Source organism: Rhincodon typus, chromosome 3 (assembly GCF_021869965.1).
Source record: "Rhincodon typus isolate 14 chromosome 3, sRhiTyp1.1, whole genome shotgun sequence".
Taxonomy (NCBI): Eukaryota; Metazoa; Chordata; class Chondrichthyes; order Orectolobiformes; family Rhincodontidae; genus Rhincodon; species Rhincodon typus.
The window spans coordinates 50,801,925-50,823,339 of record NC_063334.1 but is presented as its reverse complement, the minus strand read 5'-3'; the positions used below and the strand labels follow the sequence as shown (position 1 = coordinate 50,823,339).

The window sequence follows — 21,415 nt, the reverse complement described above, 5'->3', positions numbered from 1 at the left end:
TTGCTTGGAGCAAACAATGTGGGGGAAAGAAATTATAGCCAATTTGTGTTCTACTGGGATTCCTGCAGATTTTTTTCTGAGGGCTGAAGTAGAAATCTGCAATAGAGAACAGATCCAACACTCGCATGACTAGAGTAATGGTGTTCTCATGGTTTGCTATCACAGTTTTCTCAAACTGCAATTTAGAGATACTTCGGAAGAAAGTCTGAGTGGGACCTGTCAGCAATCCAAAGAAGACCCAAGAGATGGTTGGAAATATTTTCACTTCAGTTCTTGAGATTTCCAGGCCACAGGTCATTCTGACATTAGGATCAACCATGCTTGAAAAGTATTCATGAAAGTATAATTTAAGAAAAAATTAATTTGGGGATGCATGTATCAATTGTGATTAATACTATTGCAGTTCACTGACCATTGAGTCGAAGTGATGCTTCAAGGCAACGTAGCTAGAATTGAATTTTATACATGAAAGAAATACAAGGTCTTGTACTTACTTGCCCGTGGAATTTGTTAAGATAAGCTTTGACAACAGAAGTGTTTTCTGTGAATTGTTCTATTGTGTGTGTGTTTTTTTTTAACAGGACTCTTGGATCTGTGTGCGCTGAGTCTGGTTACATGTAACTTATTATTATTGGGTGTTACTACAGCAGTTCTCTACATTGGTTGGGGCCCCTACATCACACTGTTGGCACCGTTTACGCTTTACCTTGCTAAAAGCTGTGCTGCCTATCCAGATGAATGAAGACCCCATTTGGGAAGCGATCCAGTCAGAGGTTATCTATTGATGCAGCAGGTAAGGATTGTTAAAACTGAATAATATGTTTGATTTTATCTGCACCTCCAATAACTTTCAAAATTATAAAAAAAAAATTGGACTGTAGATGAAAAGTGCATCCCCTATCAATGCAACCTGTTTTGCTGTATATGCCCAGTTGAATGGCTTTATAATTTTGAGCACTTGATTAGCTCTTAAATCATCTTTAATGCTGCCCTGGTAGGAGTATGGTTTAAAAAGCAAATAGCATTACAATTGTGGCTTCATCAAAGTTGGTAAAGTTGATAGATGAGGGAAGGGCTGTGGATGTCATATACATGGACTTCAATAAGGCGCTTGATAAGGTTCCCCATGGTAGGCTGATGGAGAAAGTGAAGTCACATGAGGTCCAGGGTGTACTAGCTAGATGCATAGAGAACTCGCTGGGCAACAGGAGACAGGGAGTTGTAGTGGAAGGGAGTTTTTCAAAATGGAGAACTGTGACCAGTGGTGTTCCACAGGGATCTGTTTTGGGACCACTGTTGTTTGTGATATACATAAATGATCTGGAGGAAGGTATAGATGGTCTGATTAGCAAGTTTGTAGATGACACTAAGATTGGTGGAGTAGCAGATAGTGAAGGGGACTGTCGGAGAATGCAGCAGAATATAGACAGATTGGAGAATTGGGCGGAGAAATGGCAGATGGAGTTCAATCCAGGCAAATGCGAGGTGATGCATTTTGGAAGATCCAATTCAAGAGCGAACTATACAGTAAATGGAACAGCCCTGGGGAAAATCAATGCACAGAGAGATCTGGGTGTTCAGTCCATTGTACCCTGAAGGTGGCAACGCAGGTGGATAGAGTGGTCAAGAAGGCATCCGGCATGCTTTTATTCATCGGACGGGGCATTGAGTACAAGAGTTGGCCGGTCATGTTACAGTTGTATAGGACTTTGGTTCGACCACATTTGGAATACTCGTACAGTTCTGGTCGCCACATTACCAAAAGGATGTAGATGCTTTGGAGAGGGTGCAGAGGAGGTTCACCAGGATGTTGCCTGGTATGGAGGGCGCTAGCTATGAAGAGAGGTTGAGTAGATTAGGATTATTTAAATTAGAAAGACGGAGGTTGAGGGGGGACCTGATTGAGGTCTATAAAATCATGAGAGGTATAGACAGGGTGGATAGCAAGAAGCTTTTTCCCAGAGTGGGGGACTCCATTACTAGGGTTCACGATTTCAAGATGAGAGGGTAAAAGTCTAAGGGAGATATGCTTGGGAAGTTCTTTACGCAGAGGGTGGTGGGTGCCTGGAACGCGTTGCCAGCAGAGGTGGTAGAGGCGGGCACGATAGCGTCATTTAAGATGTATCTAGACAGATACATGAATGGGCAGGGAGCAGAGGGATACAGATCCTTGGAAAGAGGGCGACAGGTTTAGATAGAGAATCTGGATCGTTGCAGGCTTGGAGGGCCGAAGGGCCTGTTCCTGTGCTGTAATTTTCTTTGTTCTTTGTTCTTATCAATGACTGTGTACAAGGTTTCTTAAAAAAAAAATTTGAAGTTTTTTCAGTTCACATGAAGTCACGATCAAATCTTTGTAAAATTTGAGAACATCAGTGCTTAATGTATTTACAATACAATTTTTTGTTATAACTCAGTCTGTAACACTGATAGTACAATGATTGAGCTTTTCATCCCAATCAGTATCTCAGTTCAGACTTGTGAATGAGTTATTGCTTCTTCATAAGTACGCATTCACATGGATGAATATGTTCAGATAACTATTTACAGTGGGTAGAAGGTTCTGCTGGAAGTACAGGAATAAAGCACTGGTTTTGTACTGTACAAAAATTTCTATAATTAGTAGGTTTAATTTAGAGAAGGCACATTTAACATGGACAAGCAAGCAAAAAAAATGGAGTTGCCTCAGTAGTATAGAAATTGGATTTTACTGAAAAGAGGTACATTGCCAAAGCTTTTAATATTGCGCTCATCTGGAAAAATGCAGGAATGACAACTTTCAGTCATTTCAGTCTATACTAGAAGAGAAAGGGTGTTGATTAGTTCGTAAGTTGACAGTGATTGTTTAATTTGTAACATCAGAGAAAGCAACAGGAGCTGTAGTCTCCTCATTCTTCCTGGTTATGTAAAAACAAACAGGCTTTAACATATTCCTTGTTTTTGCAGAGAACAGGTCCTTGTGTATGATTGTTACTTCTGGCAAGTGCAAATGAGTCATATTATGAGCTTGATTGGTTATCTTAATTGAATTTAAATGTAGCTGTTGGAACATCTGGGATTGTTTGGTAAAGTACTACCTAATTGCAGAATTACGTAGGATTTGGTGCAGAATTAAGTCTTGCCCATCAAATCTGCTCCAACATTTGATCATGACCGATATTTTACTCAACCCCATTCTCCTACCTCTCCCCATATCCCCTTACGAGTAAAGAACCTGCCTATCTCTGTCTTCAAGACACTCAATGACCTGGCTTCCACAAATTCACCACCCCTTGACTGAAGAAATTCCTTGTCTCCATTCTAAAGGGTCGTCCCATCAGTCGTAGGCTGTGCTCTCGGGTCCTAGTCTCTCTTACTAGTGGAAATATCATCTCCATGTTCACTCTGTATCCAGGCTTCCCAGGATTCTGATGTTTCAATGAGATCCTGCTCACCTCATCCTTATAAACTCCATTGAGTACAGACCTAGAGTTCTCAACTTCTCCTCGTGTGACAAACCTTTCATTTCTGGGATCATCCTTGTAAACCTTCTTTTCATCCCCTCCAAGGCCAGCACATCCTCCCTTAGATATAGGGCTCAAAATTGATTACAGTCTTCCAAATGCAGTCTGACCAGAACCTTACACAGTCTCAATAGCACTTCCATATTCAGGTTAAAGAAATCTTCATGAACATTGGCAATGTATACAACATTGATGTTAACCAGCAGATTGGAGCAATTATTTTTGGTCCACTGTTTTATATCGAGAAACCAACTTGATTTTTTGTTTTCACATAGAAACATAGAAGATAGGAGCAGGAGGAGGCCATTCTGCCCATCGAGCCTGCACCGCCATTCTTCATGATCATGGCTGATCGCCCAACTCAATAGCCTAATCCTGCTTTCTCCCCATAACATTTGATCCCATTCACCCCCAGTTGCTATATCTAGTCGCCTCTTGAATACATTCAATGTTTTGACATCGACTGCTTCCTGTGGGTATGAATTCCACAGGCTCACCACTCTTTGGATGAAGAAATGTCTCCTCATCTCCGTCCTAAATCGTCTACCCCGAATCTTCATACTGTGACCTCTGATTCTGGACACACCCACCATCGGGAACATCCTTCCTGCATCTACCTTGTCCAGTCCTGTTAGAATTTTATAAGTCTTTATGAGATCTACCCTCTTATTTCCTCTAGCAAAAACAATCGCAACCTAGTCAATCTCTCTTCATATATCAGACCTGCCATCCCTGGAATCAGCTTGGTAAACCTTTGCTGCTCTCCCTCGAGAGCAAGAGTATCCTTCCTCAGAAAAGAATACCAAAATTGCACACAATATTCCAGGAGTGATCTCACCAAGTCCCTGTACACCTGCAACAACACATCCCTGCTCCTGTTCTCAAAACCTCTCACAATGAAGGCGAACATACCATTTGCCTTCTTTACCGCCTGCTGTGCCCGCACACTTACGTTTAGCGACTGGTGCACAAGGACACCCAGGTTCTGCTGCACATTTCCCCCCTCCCAATTTACAGCCATTCAGGTAGTATTCTGACTTCTTGTTTTTATTTCCAAAGTGAATAACCTCCCATTTATCCAAATTATACTGCATCTGCCATTGATTTGCCCACTCACCCAACCTGTTGAGATCATGCCACCCAACTTAGTATCATCTGCAAACTTGGAGATGTTTCATTTTGTTCCCTCATCCAGATCATTAATATATATCGTGAATAGCTGGGGTCCCAGCACCGATCCCTATAGCGCCCTACTAGTTACTGACTGCCAATTTGAAAAGGACCCATTAATTCCTACTGTTTGTTTCCTCTCTGATAACCAGTTTCCTATCCATCTCAGTACACTTCCCCCAATCCTATGCGCTTTAATTTTGCACATTAATCTCTTAGGTGGGGCTTTGTTGAACAGTTTCTGAAAGTCCAAATATACTATATCGACTGGCTCCCCCTTGTCAACTCTACTAGTTACATCTTCTTAGAATTCCAACAGATTTGTCCAGCATGATTTCCCCTTCATAAATCCATGCTGACTCTCTGATCCTGCCACTGCTTTCTAAATGTTCTGCTATAAAATCTTTGAAAATGGATTCGAGAATTTTTCCCACTACTGATGTTAGGCTCGCCGGTCTATAATTCCCTGTTTTCTCTCTACCTCCCTTTTTGAATATTGGAGTGACGTTAGCCACCCTCCAATCTGCAGAGACTGTTGCAGAGTTTATAGAATCCTGGAAGATGACCACCAATGCATCCACTATTTCTGGAGCGACTTCCTTAAGTACTCTGAGATGTAGATTGTCAGGCCCTCGGGATTTTTTGGCCTTCAATCCCAACAACTTTCCCATGATCATTCCTGTACTAATATTGATCTTCCTTACCCTAAATCTTGCATCCTTCAACAATTTTGGAATCTGATTTGTGTCCTCTTTTTAGTGAAGACTGAACCAAAGTATGTATTCAATTCCTCAGCCATTTCTTTGTCCCCTATTATACATTCCCCCGTTTCTATCTATAGGGGAATCTACATTTGTCTTTACCAATGTCTTTTTCTTCACGTACCTATAGAAACTCATTTGACATAAAGTTAGTGAAATATTTAAAAATGAACATTTGTTTGCATTTAAGCTAAGCATAGCCATCTATCTGTTGTAACTCTTAAAACGAAGAACTTTGCATAAATATGATTAAAAGGCGACTGAACATGATGTGACTTTTTAAATTGATTATTTAAAGTTTAGGGTCATAGAGCTGTACAGCATGGAAACAGGCCCTTCAGTCAAACTTGTGCATGTACCAGACATCCTAAATAAATCCAGTCCCATTTGCCAGTATTTGGCCTGCATCCCTTTAAATGCTTCCTATTCATATACCCATCCAGATGCCTTTTAAATGTTACAATTATACCAGTCTCCTCCACTTCCTCTGGCAACTCGTTCCATACATGCGCTACCCTCTGCGTGAAAAAAATGCACCTTGAGTCCCTTTTAAATCTTTCCCCTCTCACCTTGGATTATTCTTGGAATTTACTCTTGTTCATAATGTAAATGGTGAAATGTGTTTGTACAAAGCCAAGATTCATTGATTTTATTTTTCAGCATCATTTAATATTTTGTTTAGAGATTCCACACAGCCAATAAAAAGTTAAGATTTTTAGAACCGCAACAAAAACTACTACTTCCACACACTAAAAATCTAATAAGACTCTAAATAACTTGAACATTTATATTAACAGAAGACATTCACAGGATTTCTTTTTTTTAAAAAAGTATTCTTGAATTGAGCAAAGCTTGCAAGGCCAGCCTTTGTTGGACCATCCTAATTGTCCTTGAGATTCTCACTGATAGCTGATTAGCTGTACATTTTGACAGGTCAATGTGATTCAGCAACATGATTCCATTACTCTTTGTTTCTTTTAGGTCTTCCTAGTGTCTCTGGCAATATGATGAAGAAGAAAAGTAATCACAGGTGTGTCTACCAAAACAATTGCAAAATTGTAAAATTTAGAGCTCAATGGGCTTGCCAGCTCTCCAGGATTGTATTGGAGTCATCAAGAATTGACCATTTACCTCCAGGACACTGGGAACAAGACCAGGAGAAATATTTTGGGGAATTTAAATATAATTTATTAGAACACTTCACTTATTACGAATAAAGTTGGAGGAGGCAAAAAAAAAAGGTTTGACTATCAAAAATTATCTCATCAGACTCCAAAGATGCACATAGGTATGGGAAACAGTGATGCCATGAGAGTGGGCACAAAGGTAAACTGAGGGTTGGAAAACCATGGGGGAAGTTTTATTGTCTCTTTCATCATGTTTGGAGGCTAGCAGAGCATTTAATTAGGTGTCATGGACTTGATGCCACTAGACTTATGGGGTCGGGAGTCATATTTGGAATTCATGGTACAACTCCCTTATCACTGTGTACTACTGTGCTGTCACATCTAATGGGTCTGTTATGCAATTGGTACAAAACATATCCAGGAATAGTGGTTGAGGAGTTTGGACTTTGATTGTGAGACATGATTTGTGAGTATGATTATGTTAATCTGTTGTTTGACTAGACTGTGGGAAAGCTGTTTCAAATTTGACAAAAGTCTCTAGATCCATAGAATCCCTACAGTGGAAAAGGCCCTCCAGCCCAACAAGTCCACACTGACCCTCTGAGCACCCCACCCAGACCCATCCCCCTGTAACCCACCTAATCTACACATCCCTGAACACTGGGGCAATTTAGCATGGCCAATCCACCTAGCCTGCATATCTTTGGACTGTGGGAGGAAACCGGAGCACCCAGAGGAAACCCACGCAGACGTGGGAAGAATGTGCAAACTCCACACAGTTGCCCAAGGGGGAAATTGAACCCGGGCCCCTGGCACTGTGAGGCAACAGTGCTAACCACTGAGCCACCGTGCTGCCCTGTTAGATGTTAATGAGAAGAACTTTGCAGGGTCAGTAGGGCATGGTGCACCTTTTGTTGTTTTTTGTACTGTATCAATGCAAGCTGGTCTGACTGGTTTTAATTGATTTCATTTTCCTGTGACAGCTTTATATAACTGAATGGCTTGCTAGACCATTTCAGAGGACAATTAAGAGTCAACCACATTGTCGTCAATTTGATAGAAATGAAGATTGAATTAAACATTCAAATTTCAAACATACATAAGTGAAATGGTATTGTTGCAAGAATAAAGCTAAATTTAACAAAACTTGAGGCGTTTCTCAAATGTAAGTGCACTGTGTTTTATAAAATGAGTTCATGCAGGCCAGAAAGGTTTATGATTCAATTCCTTGCACTGTCCATGATGGGCATTGCTGCCCTAGATGAAATTTAGACTGCTACAAACACTCTGGAAACAAAATTCCCTGAGACCTTATTCATTGTCGCTGGTGACTTCAACCAGGCTAACCCCAAGAGGGTACTGCCAAAATACCACCAACGTGTCTCCTGCCTGCCTAGAGGACCAAACATCCTGGACCACTGCTACACAACCATCAGACTCCTACCGTCCCAATCCCCATCCACACTTCAGAAGATTAGATCACAGCACTGTAAGCAGAAGCTGAAATGCGAAGATCCTTCACAGAAACTGGTACAATGCTGGTCTGAGGCAGCAGAAGAGCTTCTCTTGGGACTGCTTGGAATTGATGGACTGGACCATATTCAAGAACTCAGCAGATAACCTAGATGAGTATGCCACCACCATCGTGGACTTCATTAGCAAGTATGTGGAGGATTGCATGCCAAAGAAGTCAATCTGTGTGTTCCCCAACCAGAAACTTTGGATGAAGCAGGAAATCCACTGCCTACTGAAAATCAGGCGTGCAGCATTCAACCTATACACAAAATCCAGATATGACCTCCACAAAGCCATCAAGAGATTCCAGGAGGCAGTTCTGAGCCAAGCTAGAATCCCAAACCAACCATACGGACACTTGCCACCTGTGGCAAGGCCTGCGTAACATATTGGGATACAAAACGAAGCAGAGCAAGATAGCAGACAAAAATACATCCCTCCCTGATGCGCTTAAAGCTTATGTTCGAGCAGAATGCCAGCAGCACGGTGTCACCTGCCCTGACAGCCCCAGACGCACCAGTTCCTTTCGTCACTGTTGCAGACATCAGATTGTCTTCCTGAGAGTCAACCCAAAGAAAGTGATGGCTGGGGACTCCAACCTCACAACTGGATCATCAGCTTCCTGACCTACAGGCCACAATCGGTAAAGGTAGGATGTGTTCTCAGCCCCCTGCTGTACTCCCTGTACACCCACGACTGGGTAGCCAAATTCTGAATGAATCCCATCTACATATTTGCTGATTATGCCACCATGGTAGGTGTCGGAATACAGAAAGTAGAAAGAGGGCTTGGTATCATGGTGTAATGATAACAGCCTCTCTCTGAATGTCAGCAAAACAAAAGAACAGATGATTGAATTCAGGAAGAAATGAGGAGGACACACCCAAGTATATCAACATAGCTGAGATGGAGAGGGTGGAGAGCGTCAAGTTCCTAGGAGTAATGATAACCAACAACGTGTCCTGGACGTCCCGTGTAGGTGCGACGGTCAAGAAGGCACAACGCCTCTTTTTCCTTGGACATCTTAGGAAATTCAACATGTCCATAAGTACCCTCACCAACTTTTACAGATGCACCTTGGAAAGTATACAATCCAGGTGCATAATGGCCTGGTATGGCAACTGCTCTGCTCAGAACCGTAAGAAGCTACAGAAGGTTGTGTGCACAGGCCAGACCAATACAGAAGCCAACCTTCCATCCATGGACTCTGTTTCCACTTCCCTTTCCCACGGAAAGGCTGCCAACATCACCAAAGACTGGTCCCACCCCGGTAATGCTCTTTTCCAACCTCCTCCATCAGAAGCTTGAGCACATGCACCAACAGGTTCAAGAACCGCTTCTTTCCTGCTGCTATTAGACTGCTGAATGGACCTCTCTAACTTCAAATAATTCTTAATCTTGTTAATGTTGATCTTGCTTCACGCACCTCCTGTGCAGCCATAACCTTGTGTACCCCACTCTTTCTAAGCACCCTATGATCTGTATGTCCTTGCTTGCTGTGATCTGCCTGTACTACTCTCAAAACAAAGCTTTTCACTGTACTTTGGTACATGTGACTACAATAAATCAAATCTATCAAACCAGCTACTGGTAGGAAGGCATAAAACACAAAATCCTGAGAGGTAGGATTAACATATTTCAGAGTCATAAGATCTGAAACATACACCGTGCAGTTGCAGCCTGACTTCAGTTGAATGGCATGAGTGTTTCCAGTGCTCTGCAGTATTCTCTGGTTTATACTCCTACACAGTCAACCAGAGATAACATGCCTGAGTTAGTGTGTTGAAGACAGAATCCGGTTCAGCCCTGATGGTGTTCCACTTCAATAGTCAAATCTCTTCACTGATTAGGGACTTAACGGAAAATCAGAGGATCCCTTTTAAATCTTTACAGGATACAATTCACGACAACAGATTAGGGAAGAAAACTGCTGCAGCAATTGTTGGTAGTGATGAAAGCGACAGATACATTAAAAACAAACTTTATAGTGAATTTTTTAAAATTTACTTGGGTTTAGAAGAAAGTACATCAATGTTTTGTTGAGTTAGTATCCTTCGTTGCCAGTGGATAGATTGTGTTATTGTCCCAGTTGATGATATTATTACTGGACAAGTCATATCCCAGACTGAAATCTGGTTTGATAGATCACATAGTTTTGGTGTGGTTTTAATGAGATGGTGTCTTAATGAAATGTAAGTGCAGATTTGGTTTAAACAGTTGAAACAAAAGTTTACAAAGCAAAGGAAATGAAGATAAAATAGAATAGTCCAAGCTATTTACATAATATATTTACTTAATATAACTTTAAAGATTTTGAAACACTTGATCAAAAATATAATCCCATTAGTCCCAAAACACTCCTTTACAGATCCCCAAAAGCATCTTTGTATAGTACTCGCCCATAAAAATGTTTTTCTAATTGTGACTTCAACTCCTAGTTTGGAAAATCTGACTATCTTAAAGTTGATCTTTCATAAATTCATTCTTATTCTCATTAAATAGTTTCTTCAGGGTGTTATCAAACGTTTCTGGTCTAGGACTTTCACTCAACACCTTTAATCTAAGATTATCGTGTTTTATGATCTTCTCCCCTTGGGAGCACTGTTTTATATATCCACCTTCATCCAGGGCTTCTGCAGAACTGTCACAAACTGAAAACCAAAAAAAAATTATTTTTTTCTCCGCAGTTATGGTTGTTCCCTTAAGCTTGAAAATATGAGTCTCCTAACACAGCTTTGATGCATAAATGATTCCCTTGCTTGGTCGTAAACTTCCCTGATATAAAGTTTAAAAAGCCATTAGTTCTGAAAGCTACCCCCGAGCTGTTTTAAAAACAATCACCATGGCTACAGAAATACCTACATGTTGACTGTTATCTCATCAGACACAAAAACTCATGTCACTATTCAAAATTCAAAAATCAAAATTTACATTATCTTAAATATATATAAATTGCACAATCTACATTACAAGTGTAGCATTGTTTGGTGGGGGTAGTTTATGCTGAGTGAATCTCCACAGACTCAATGCTGCCTTGTATTTTCCCAGGTCAAAATGAAGTCTGTTTTAGGAATCAAAATATTTCTGTCTTAACATTTCCATTATGGTTTCTATGCACTCCCTTGCAGTTTTGATTGTAGAAGGGCAGCTTAAACTGTTTTTTGTCTGAATTTTATTTAAATGTTTTGATTGCTGGGTTGGAGGAAGTAGTGAAACTGCATGCATTACGTTCTTGTACCATTTTTAAAATCTTTCAATTGTAACAAAAATTAAAGAGTTGCTCACGATATTTTCTGATCAATTTATTCAGAGCCATTATCATATATCTCTGGAGTAGACAGGACTACAACTCTGGCCTCCTGGCTCAGAGGTAGTGACACTACAACTGGCACAAGAATCCTTTAAATGGCTATTCTGTGCGGTTATTCTATGACATTGTGTAGAAGACTTATTTTGATTTACACTGTTGCTTAAAATTTCTAAGTTACGAAATTTCTTTTATGCAGGAAACACCGTAGTAATATGGGGCCAAGCAAGACAGTTTCTCATTCACGACGGAACATCGTAGGTTGCAGAATTGAGCATGGATGGAAAGAACAAGGTGGAATAACACAGTGGAAAGGCACAGTTCTGGATCAAGTACCAGTAAATCCTGCACTTTACCTTATCAAATATGATGGATTTGACTGTGTATACGGACTTGAACTTCACAAAGATGAAAGGGTCTTAGGATTTCGGGTCCTTCCAGATAGAGTTTGTAAGTGAAAATGTCTTTTTAAGATCACAAAATCCAAATTTTCATTGTGCTAATTGAAGGGATATTTTATGTCCTGTCACTAACGAACTACTTAAAAATATAAAGTACTTTCCGCACGTGCACTTTCTTTTGTTTTCAGCTGTATCTCGAATCAGTGATGTGGATCTGGCAGAAATGATCATAGGTAAAGCAGTTGAGCACATGTTTGAAAAAGATGATGATGGAGCTAAAGATGAGTGGCGGGGAATGGTGCTTGCACGTGCTCCAATCATGAACACGTGGTTTTATATTACCTATGAAAAGGATCCTGTCTTGTACATGTACCAGCTTCTAGAAGACTACAGAGAAGGAGATTTACGTATTATGCCTGACTCAAGTAAGTGCAAGGGAACTTTTATTTATAAAGACAATTGTGTTTATATACAGTAATGATAGAAGTTATTTTAGTTTTATATTGGTGAAGTAATAATGCGTTTGTACAGAGACTTTGGAATGTAGCATGGGATCTATGCAAACTTGAATCTGGACCAGGGGTATTGTTCGAATATTACAGCTATCTCAATAAGGTGACTAAGTACATACTCCACCATGAATTGCTATGGAAGTAATGATCTGATAATCCTTATTGTAAGCATCCTTTATGCTGCGGAATAGGACAATATATCATTCAGGCACACTCTGTTCCAATGGGTTGCTACACTTGTCTGTTCTAAATTACATGTAATTCTGCCAAGTAGTAGTGGTGGGGTTAGTTCCAAGGGAGAAAACTAAGTAGGTTCTATGTAAGGAAATACTGCTTTTAGCTGTATTGGGTTGGAAGGCAACTTACTACATGGGTTCTATGTAGGGAACTCAAAAGTCAAGAACAGTTGGATATTTCTGAGCCATTACAACTGAGTCAGACGTTTTGAGTTAGAGTCAAACAGCACTGAAACAGACTCTTTATTCTAACCAATCCACGCCAACCATAATCCCAAATGAAACTAGTCCCACTTGTCTGCTCCTGGCTCATATCCATCCAAACATTTCTTATTCATGTACTTATCTAAATGTCTTTTAAATTTCCTCTGGAAGTTCATTCCACAAATGAACCAATCTCCGTGTTTTTAAAAAAACGCCCTTCATGTCTTTAATCGTTATGGCACTGGAGGAGGCCCAGGATGGACATGATAAACGACTGCACCTCCCAGTTGCAAACCACTTCAACTCCCCCTCCCACTCCTTGGAAGACATGTCCATCTTGGGCCTCCAGTGCCACACTGATACCACCCGAAGGCTGCAGGAACAGCACCTCCTATTTCGCTTGGGAACCCTGCAGCCCAAAGGTCTCAATGTGGACTTTACAAGCTTCAAAATCTTCCCACCCCCAACCTCCTCCCAAAAGCAGCCCAGCTCATCCCCGCTTTCTTGACCTGTCTGTCTTTTTTCCCACCTATCCACTCCTCCCACCTCACTGACCAACCCCCACCTCCTACCTACCAGCCTCATCCCCGCCTCCTTGACCTGTCTGTCTTCCCTCAACTGACCAACCCCCCTTTAACCCCCTTACCTATTCCCCCCCCCCCCCTCCATTTATTCTAGAGTCCGCTTCCCCTCCCCCATTTCTGAAGAAGGGTCCAGACCCAAAACGTCAGCTTTCCTGCTCCTCTGATGCTTTCCTGCTCCTCTGATACTGCCTGGCCTGCTGTGTTCATCCAGTACTACACCTTGTCTCAGATTCTCCAGCATCGGCAGTTCCTAAAATCTCTGTCCTTAATCATTCCTTGCCTCTCCAAATGCATTTAATCTTATCGTTCAGAATCACTTCCAACAACTCACCCAGCACCAAAGTCAGACTCACAGGCCTATAGTTTCCAGGCTTCTCCTTCAATCCCTTCTTAAACAAAGGCACAACGTTCTTCAGTTATTTGGCACCTCACCTGTATTTATAGATAGAAATATTTCTGTCAAGGGCCTGGCAGTTTCCTCCCTAACTTCCCACAGTCATGAGATACAGTAGATATGGTCCCAGAGATTTATCCACCTTTTATACTTTCTAAGACTTCCAGCACTTCCTTTTCTTTAATGTGAACTGTTTTCAAAACATCAATATTTATTTCCTCATGTTCTCTAGCCTTCATTTCTTTCTCCACTGTAAAAAAAACTAATGCGAAATATTCATTTGGTATTTCTCCCACCTCCTGAGGTTCAACACAAAAATGACATCTTTGATCTTTAAGTGGCCTTACTCTCTCTCGTTGCCGTCTTGCTCCTAATGTGCTTGTAGAACCTCTTGATTATCCTTAGCCTTGGCAAATAAGGTTATCTCACATCTTCTCTTTGCCTTCTTGATCTCCCTCTTAATAGTGTTCGAGATTCGTTTGAACCCAGTTGTTCAGATCTAATATATGATTCTTTTTTATTCTTGACTAGGAGCTCAATATCTTCATTAATCCATTGTTCTCTAATCCTACCAGCCTCTCATTTCACTGAACAGGAACATATGACTCAACTCTCATTATCACACTTCCAAAAGTCTCCCACTTATCAGATGTCCCTTCGCTCGCTAATAGTCTACTCCAATTAATTTTTTTGAAAGTACTTGCCTCGTACCATTAAAATTTGACTTACTCCAGTTAAAAAGTTTAAAATTTATGGAAGGCTTATCCTTTTCTGTAACTATTTTCAAACAAATAGAATTCTGATCACTAGACCCAAAGTATTCCTCTACTATCACTTCAGTCACTTTCCCTGTCTTGTTACCCAAGAGAAGGTCAAGCTTGGCTCCTTCTCGAGTAGGAACGTTTACATATTGATAAATAGAATTTTCTTGTACACGTTCAACAAATTTAACACACATTTAATAAACGGCTAAATGTTGGAGTCCGGGCTCTCAATATTCTGAGAGTCTTGACACCTCACAAGAAGCTGTATACCTGAATAGTTAGTACAGTTTTGGCATCGGGGCTTGAAACTGATCTGAGATTTAATTAAATTTAACATTGATTTAGTATACTTAATGTTGTAATGAAGTATGTATTTAGCTGCAATCTGTTTGCCATTTAATTGTTGGGTATCACTAGTGCATTTCTTTACTGAAAAGTACTTTTGATATATGGCCCCTCTGTAAACTTGGTTTCTTTTACTGTGACAGACATCGATGGCCATGAGATGTTTGCTGAATGTGCCCATACCATAAGGGTATAAATTACACTGCCATATTCTCTACATTGACTGACTTTCTTTTATAATTACTATACATGCTACAACATCAGTTACTGATTTCAGGCAGCCAAAAAATGTAATTGAACACAGATCTTGTCGCGGTTCAAGTATTTCCCAATGAAAGTATATATGCATTATCCTCTTAAGGATGGAGACATAGCATTCAACAGACTTGTAGCTTTGATGTTTAGTGAAATTTCTAATTTCACAGATAATGATTCTCCACCAGCTGAGAGAGAGCCAGGAGAAGTTGTAGACAGCTTGGTGGGTAAACAAGTCGAATATGCCAAAGAAGATGGCTCAAAGAGGACTGGCATGGTCATCCATCAAGTAGAAGCAAAACCATCAGTGTATTTTATCAAGTTTGATGACGATTTCCACATTTATGTCTATGATTTGGTAAAAACATCTTAGACACACTTCATAGGGCAGTGGGAAGGCCATATTGGCCAACACATGAACTATTTCCATATGCGGACTTTGATAGACGAGGCTTCTAAAAGCCCAGTAAGCTATTGTGATTTCACAATCTCTGCCATTGACAACAAATAAAACAAGTTTGAATCAGCCAAATGGTTCTACTAATGTTACCATTTATGATGGTTTGAATGCAAGAGGGTTACTTGCAGAAGAAGCAATCTAAAACCAGTATTTTAGAATAAGGGAACTAGGTTTCCAGGGTACTTTGTCACCCATGGGAAACAATGGGGGTTTCAAGGTACAAACCTAAATTAGGGTCTGGAAATGAAATGAAAATGTATCAGTATAAGACAAATTATAATTGAACTTTCTGAATTGAAAAATAATAAAAAAAAAGGATTAGACACTATTCAGTCTTATATGTTTCTGTGTTGATCTTTCTTTTGACAACTAGGTCCTTTTCTGAAATCAAGCACATCTTGTTTGATCTTGAAGAAAGCTGCAAACTTATTAGAATATCATAAAATACCTTTTGATCTTGATAAAACTGCAATGAGCCATACATATTAAAGGAACTGCACTTGAACATTTTTCTTAAACCCTTTTTTTTTTAAAAAGGAAGCAGAGCTTAGGTAAATTTCTTCATTTAGTCATGTAGTGAAAGTACGTATATGAAAGGTGAAATTAAGTATGTGAACTTCACCAATATGGGAAAGGAACAGGGATGAAAAGTAAGTTGTGAAAGTCTCTGGAAAATGTAGTCACTAAAATATTTATAATAATTACCACGGGTCTCCTAATACAAAAGTGATTCTTTTAAAATTTTTTCTTGGGTATTATCTGGCCCTATTGCGAGGTGTACTTTCTTTTTGAACTGCTGCTGTGTGTGTCGTGAACATGACCGGTCTGAAACAAATGAGTTGCTTCAAAGTTCATTTCCTAGGCAGCTTAAATAACCACATTGTTGAGTTGCATATAAGCCTGATTTGACACAGACAGTTGGTTTCCTTCCCTATAAAACATTAGTGAACCAGTTGGGTTTTTCCAACAATCCAACGATTTAGTTTCCACTTTATTGATTGTATAAATTCAAATATCAAATGACCTAGTTCTGTGGAATCTTATGAGAGGGTGTCTGAAATGAGCATATTATTACTTTGTACGTTTATACCTGCCAAATTATTCTTGTTTTACCTTGGCTGGCTTTTTTATGTAATGATGCATGTCATCCACCTTGAGAAAAGTACATCACTTGTGCGAAGAAGGTACACATTTAATTGATTATAATATTTTAATTGAGTGTTTCCTCTGAGTAACCTTAGTAACATGAACTGTGTAATGTGGCTGAAGTAACTCCTAGAATGAATCTAGCTGATTTGGAGTGAATATTGGTAAAACTAAATATAATACTTTTAAAATGCATTGTGCAAATTAACTATAAGCTGACAAAGAACATTTTCTTTAAAAAAAATCCATTAACGTCCCTAAGCTACTCGTCTATTAAATCTCTAAAGTTACATGTCAGAATAATCTATAAAAATAAATTTCTGTCGATGCTCAGTAAGAACTTCCACTTAACAACATCAATAAAATCAATGTTCACAAAACTGCTGTTTTCTAGATGTCATTGGGATTAAATGAGTAGAATGGCAATCCAGATGACACAATCTGTATTTCCAAATGCTGCTGATTGTAGCTTTCAAACAAGAATATTTTACAACAAGTACAAATAAAAGCGTATTATACCTCTGAGGAAAGTCACCCGCCTTGGAATTTAGAAATGATTTAGAACATTGTTCCTAAAATAACTAAGCACTACGTCAGGCTACATAATGTTTTCCTTATTACATCTTTTGGAACTTCTGGTATCATGTGCATTTCACACTATTCCAGATGGAATTTCAAGTTATACCATAGCTTTATAACCATGGTGTGTATTCCTATTAAAATATAGTAGCATTTCTGATTTCATGACGTGAAGGAAGTGTAAACTTTAACAATGTATAACTTTTATATAAATGTTTTCTCTCGATTGTTAAAGGTAGAACTCTTTCAATTCCTCCACCACCACCATGATGCTTGATGTTTCTTCAGTCTCTCTTGATATTGGTGATTTACACTGGGATATGATTCTACGGGCACTGGTAGAAAACACCTCCCCCAAGTGAATGATTTAACATTTGTAAATCTAACTATTGCAGGATCGCAAAAGAGGCGTAATATCAGTATGCAGATAGAGCCACTGTGTAGAGAACAGAGTTAGTATGTTTCTGTACTTTTATTTGTCCCTCCTTTAGTGATTGAAATCTCCTTCCACATGGTGGTGCAAGCATTACAGTTGACCCTAACTAGCTGCATAAACTGGGGCTTTCCCTATCTATAAATTCTACATCATATCACAGTGCATATATAAATTGAGTCATTGGGAATTGTAAAATTATACCTTTCAAATCAAATTTGATTACCATTGTGTATAAAACATTTCACATTTATTGTGAACATAACTTTGTGGTGAATCTATTATGACACAGTTTTAAATTTTGGTTTTGAGACCTTCACATGAAAATTTCATCTTTGTTGCTCCTCCTTTAATATAGAACTAGATGTGACTTTTAGCCTTTTGTGCATTCTTCGTTGACCTAAACCATTGGTCTTAATTGACTGCATGTAGTCCTGTGAACATATGCCTGCTTGGTTAATTCATAACATACAGTGTATTTCTTATGTAAATGGTACTGTTTTAAATATTCTTTTTGAAGTTCTTTCATGCACTGGCCCAGCAATTGTAATTGTAATTCAAAAATGATTTACTTGTGCTCCTGCTCTTAATTCTAGTACTGTATGCTAGAACAACCAATATAACAATTTAAAAAAAATACTTTTGTATCACTAGGTTTTAAACTTCAGTTATTTTTCTTAGACAAATCTTTAATGTGTTTATTCCTTGAGCTACCTTGATCTTTACTTGCAGTTAAACCGACAACTGTTTCAAGAGTTTATGGTGGAATATTGACTGCTTGTAAAAACCCTGCTTTTATGTAATTTTTGGAAAGGAATTCTGAATCTGGATTTCAAGAATTATGATACTAAGGATTCTTTAAAAGACAAATTTTCACTTTATTTATTTAAATTGTAATTCTTTATCTTATGGCTTGTACCTAAAATGTGGTGTGCCATTCAACAGTATAAATGCATTACTGATGTTTAATCTGAAAATGACTACATGAAGGAACTGTATTCCTCCAGTATTCCAATGTGGGCAACCAAAGGCAGGTTACTGTGTTCTTTTAAAATAACTTCTGCTAGGAAATAGCCCCTTGATGCTGTATTATGAGGCACTTCTAACCCAGCTAAATCTCTGCATTGTTAACAGGGAATTTAAACCAATTCATCAGATCTGCAACTCAGTATTGGCAGAATTTCTGCAAGATTTGTTAATTTGTAAATGTTTCTAGAGTAAGGTTTGCCAGAAGATTTTAAATCACATCCTTATTTGTAGTTGAGCCAAATGTAACTTTATATTTTAGATCTTTCTGCAGAAACATAAATTGGGCAGGGAACACCAAATTAACAAATTGAACTTCAAACAGAATTTCTTACAGATATGAATGCAATGCTCTCATGATCTTGGTTAACAGTAGAATTTTTTTGGGGATATCCGATTATTGCTTTATAAAATAATTCTTGGGGCTTGCAGTTGTAAATGACACAATCTTGGATATGTATTAAAAAGTAGTTGATCATTTAACTTGGGTTGAATAACTACTGTGTGTGAAGTACAGCTTCTGTAGTGTGATGTTTTTTTTAAAATGCAAATTTTGTGTTTTCTGCATGTTCTAATGTATCACATAATCTGCATTGCATGTAACACTTTATTTTAGGTTGCCTGCTTGCTTATCGTATTGTCTGATTGTTAGCTAGGATGAAATGCACTGATTTTAGAACAGTGCCAAATGTGGTGGCTTATGTCTTAAAAGGGACCATACTTTTTCCTTTTCTCAGAGCGATGGGGGTGGTGGGGAGGTAGGAAATTCTTCACAGTCAATTACTAAATGTGAAAAAGCTAGGTTTACCTTTTTTTAAAACATGTATCTCCATCCCTCTTGTAATCTGAACATTTAAAAAAAAATGTCTGTGCCAAGTTTGGTAAAGATACAGGTTTGAAATTGTACTTATTGGAGCTTTTAAGCAAAAAGGGGCCTTTTGTTACTAAAGTAAAACGCACAAAATGAGCATTTATTGACACTTGTGCCTTGAGCTGTTGCTTTTTCTCTTGTAAATCTGGCATTTGTAATACAATACAGTTAATTTAGTTCAGATGGTGGTATAATAGAAATATATGTAGGAGGGAGCTTGATAATGGACCTCATGATTTGATTCGCTTTTGGGGGGGGGAAAAAAAGCCCACTATTTCCATGTTACTAAGTTTTTGAAATGTTCTTGAATAAGGGGGGAGACTATCACCATTAGAATACAGTTGCAAAATGTATGGTCCTTCAATAGTTACAATGCTTTTTAAAGAAAACCCAGCTTAACAGTTCATGGTATATGTATAGTTAAAATGCAATGTTGATGTTTGCTTCCAGAGTTCAGCAAATTTTCAAATGTATAGACATTGTAGATTATGTTGCTGTATGCCATTAGATCTGTAAACATTTCACATCTTAAAAATCTGTTTACGTATGTAAGGTTTTTTATAATTATGTTGTATAAACTTTAAACAAATAAAATAAATTTCTGTGCAGTTTAAATGCGTATAAAACACATTTTAACCACTGTTTTCGTAATTCTTATTGAACTAGAACACAGTTGGCAAGAAGAACATTGGTGTTAACACATCCTGTAATGAATAGTACTGAGTTGCTCCTCTGTATCACTTCCTGGCTGGTCACAGTGTATTGCTTTTTATGAATAGCTCAAGCATTGTTGCGTAAAGGAGAAAGATACGCAACTCAGGAAAAGATAAATAAGTAGTTTTAAATCGGCAAGTGTAAATGGTTTATGGCTGTTGAGGGGATCTTGGAGATTCAGGTTGATGGAACATTTTAGTTGCCATGGTGCTAGATAACATGAATTTTACTTAACAATAGTTTGCTGGAAATTTTTCTCATTGATCCCTAAATGATGGATTACTCCAGTTTGTAACATTATCACACTTATTTGTAGGGACACTGATCCTGTGAGCAATCAAGATTTACATAACTTTGGATGAGCTAGTTTCCAATGTTCATGTTAGATGTTGAGTTCTTCCACGACTGTGTTCCATGACTTGAATCAGAGCTTTGTATGTTCTGCTTGTCTTTGGAGTGGGTTATAATCCCTGCATATCCTTTGGGATGCAGCTATCTTCCATCCTGTGCACATGATCTAATAATTCAATATTCCACATTTTTGGAGAGCTGCCACTGTTGTTTTGCACTGGAATGGGTTAGAGAGAAAGTGGTTTGTTCTAAAGCACGTGCCTTCAATATTGCAGTCAAGGTGTTGTCTTTTCTGTGCCCAGCGCATTCAACAGCACCTTGAAACCAACTGGAATGAACTGAGTGGCCTGTACGCTGGCATGTATGATCTAGGGATATTGGAATTCTATGATAATGTGGTTTCCATTCCAGTTCTTGAGCACAAGATCAGCATTTACTTGAGTTTATTGTGCAAGTCCAATTTTTATAAATGATTTGGATGAAGGATTCGAAGGTATGGTTGCCAACAAGACGTAGGTCAAAGTGAATTGTGAACCGGACATAAGACTACAAATTGACATATGGTTTAAGTGGGCAAAGATCTGGCAAATGGAGTGCAGTATGGGAAATGTTGAAATTGTCCGTTTTGGCAGGAAGAATGAAGCATATTTTCTAAATGGTGAGAGATTACAGTACTCTGCAAATACAGTAACTATGCATTGCTGGATGTCCATTTCCAGGCACTTGATCTGTTATTGCCTGAAAAATCATAGATGGCTTG

The 21,415-nt window shown here is 38.9% G+C and overlaps 1 protein-coding gene across 7 annotated transcripts in view; it reads left to right on the top strand.

The window, feature by feature from the left end:
- Nucleotides 1-20,188, top strand: part of LOC109934012 (spindlin-W) — a 71,397-nt gene extending 51,209 nt beyond the window's left edge. For 6 of the 7 annotated variants that reach the window (XM_048595240.1, XM_048595238.1, XM_048595237.1 and 3 more), the window contains 5 exons: nucleotides 582-793; nucleotides 6,413-6,461; nucleotides 11,580-11,830; nucleotides 11,970-12,206; nucleotides 15,246-20,188. In XM_048595240.1, the coding sequence (XP_048451197.1) occupies nucleotides 739-793; nucleotides 6,413-6,461; nucleotides 11,580-11,830; nucleotides 11,970-12,206; nucleotides 15,246-15,448 (795 nt within the window). In that variant the 5' untranslated portion in view covers nucleotides 582-738 and the 3' untranslated portion in view covers nucleotides 15,449-20,188. The remainder of the gene's footprint in view (nucleotides 1-581; nucleotides 794-6,412; nucleotides 6,462-11,579; nucleotides 11,831-11,969; nucleotides 12,207-15,245) is intronic. The other variant, XM_048595243.1, reaches the window with a different exon arrangement.
- Nucleotides 20,189-21,415: the final 1,227 nt, after the last annotated feature.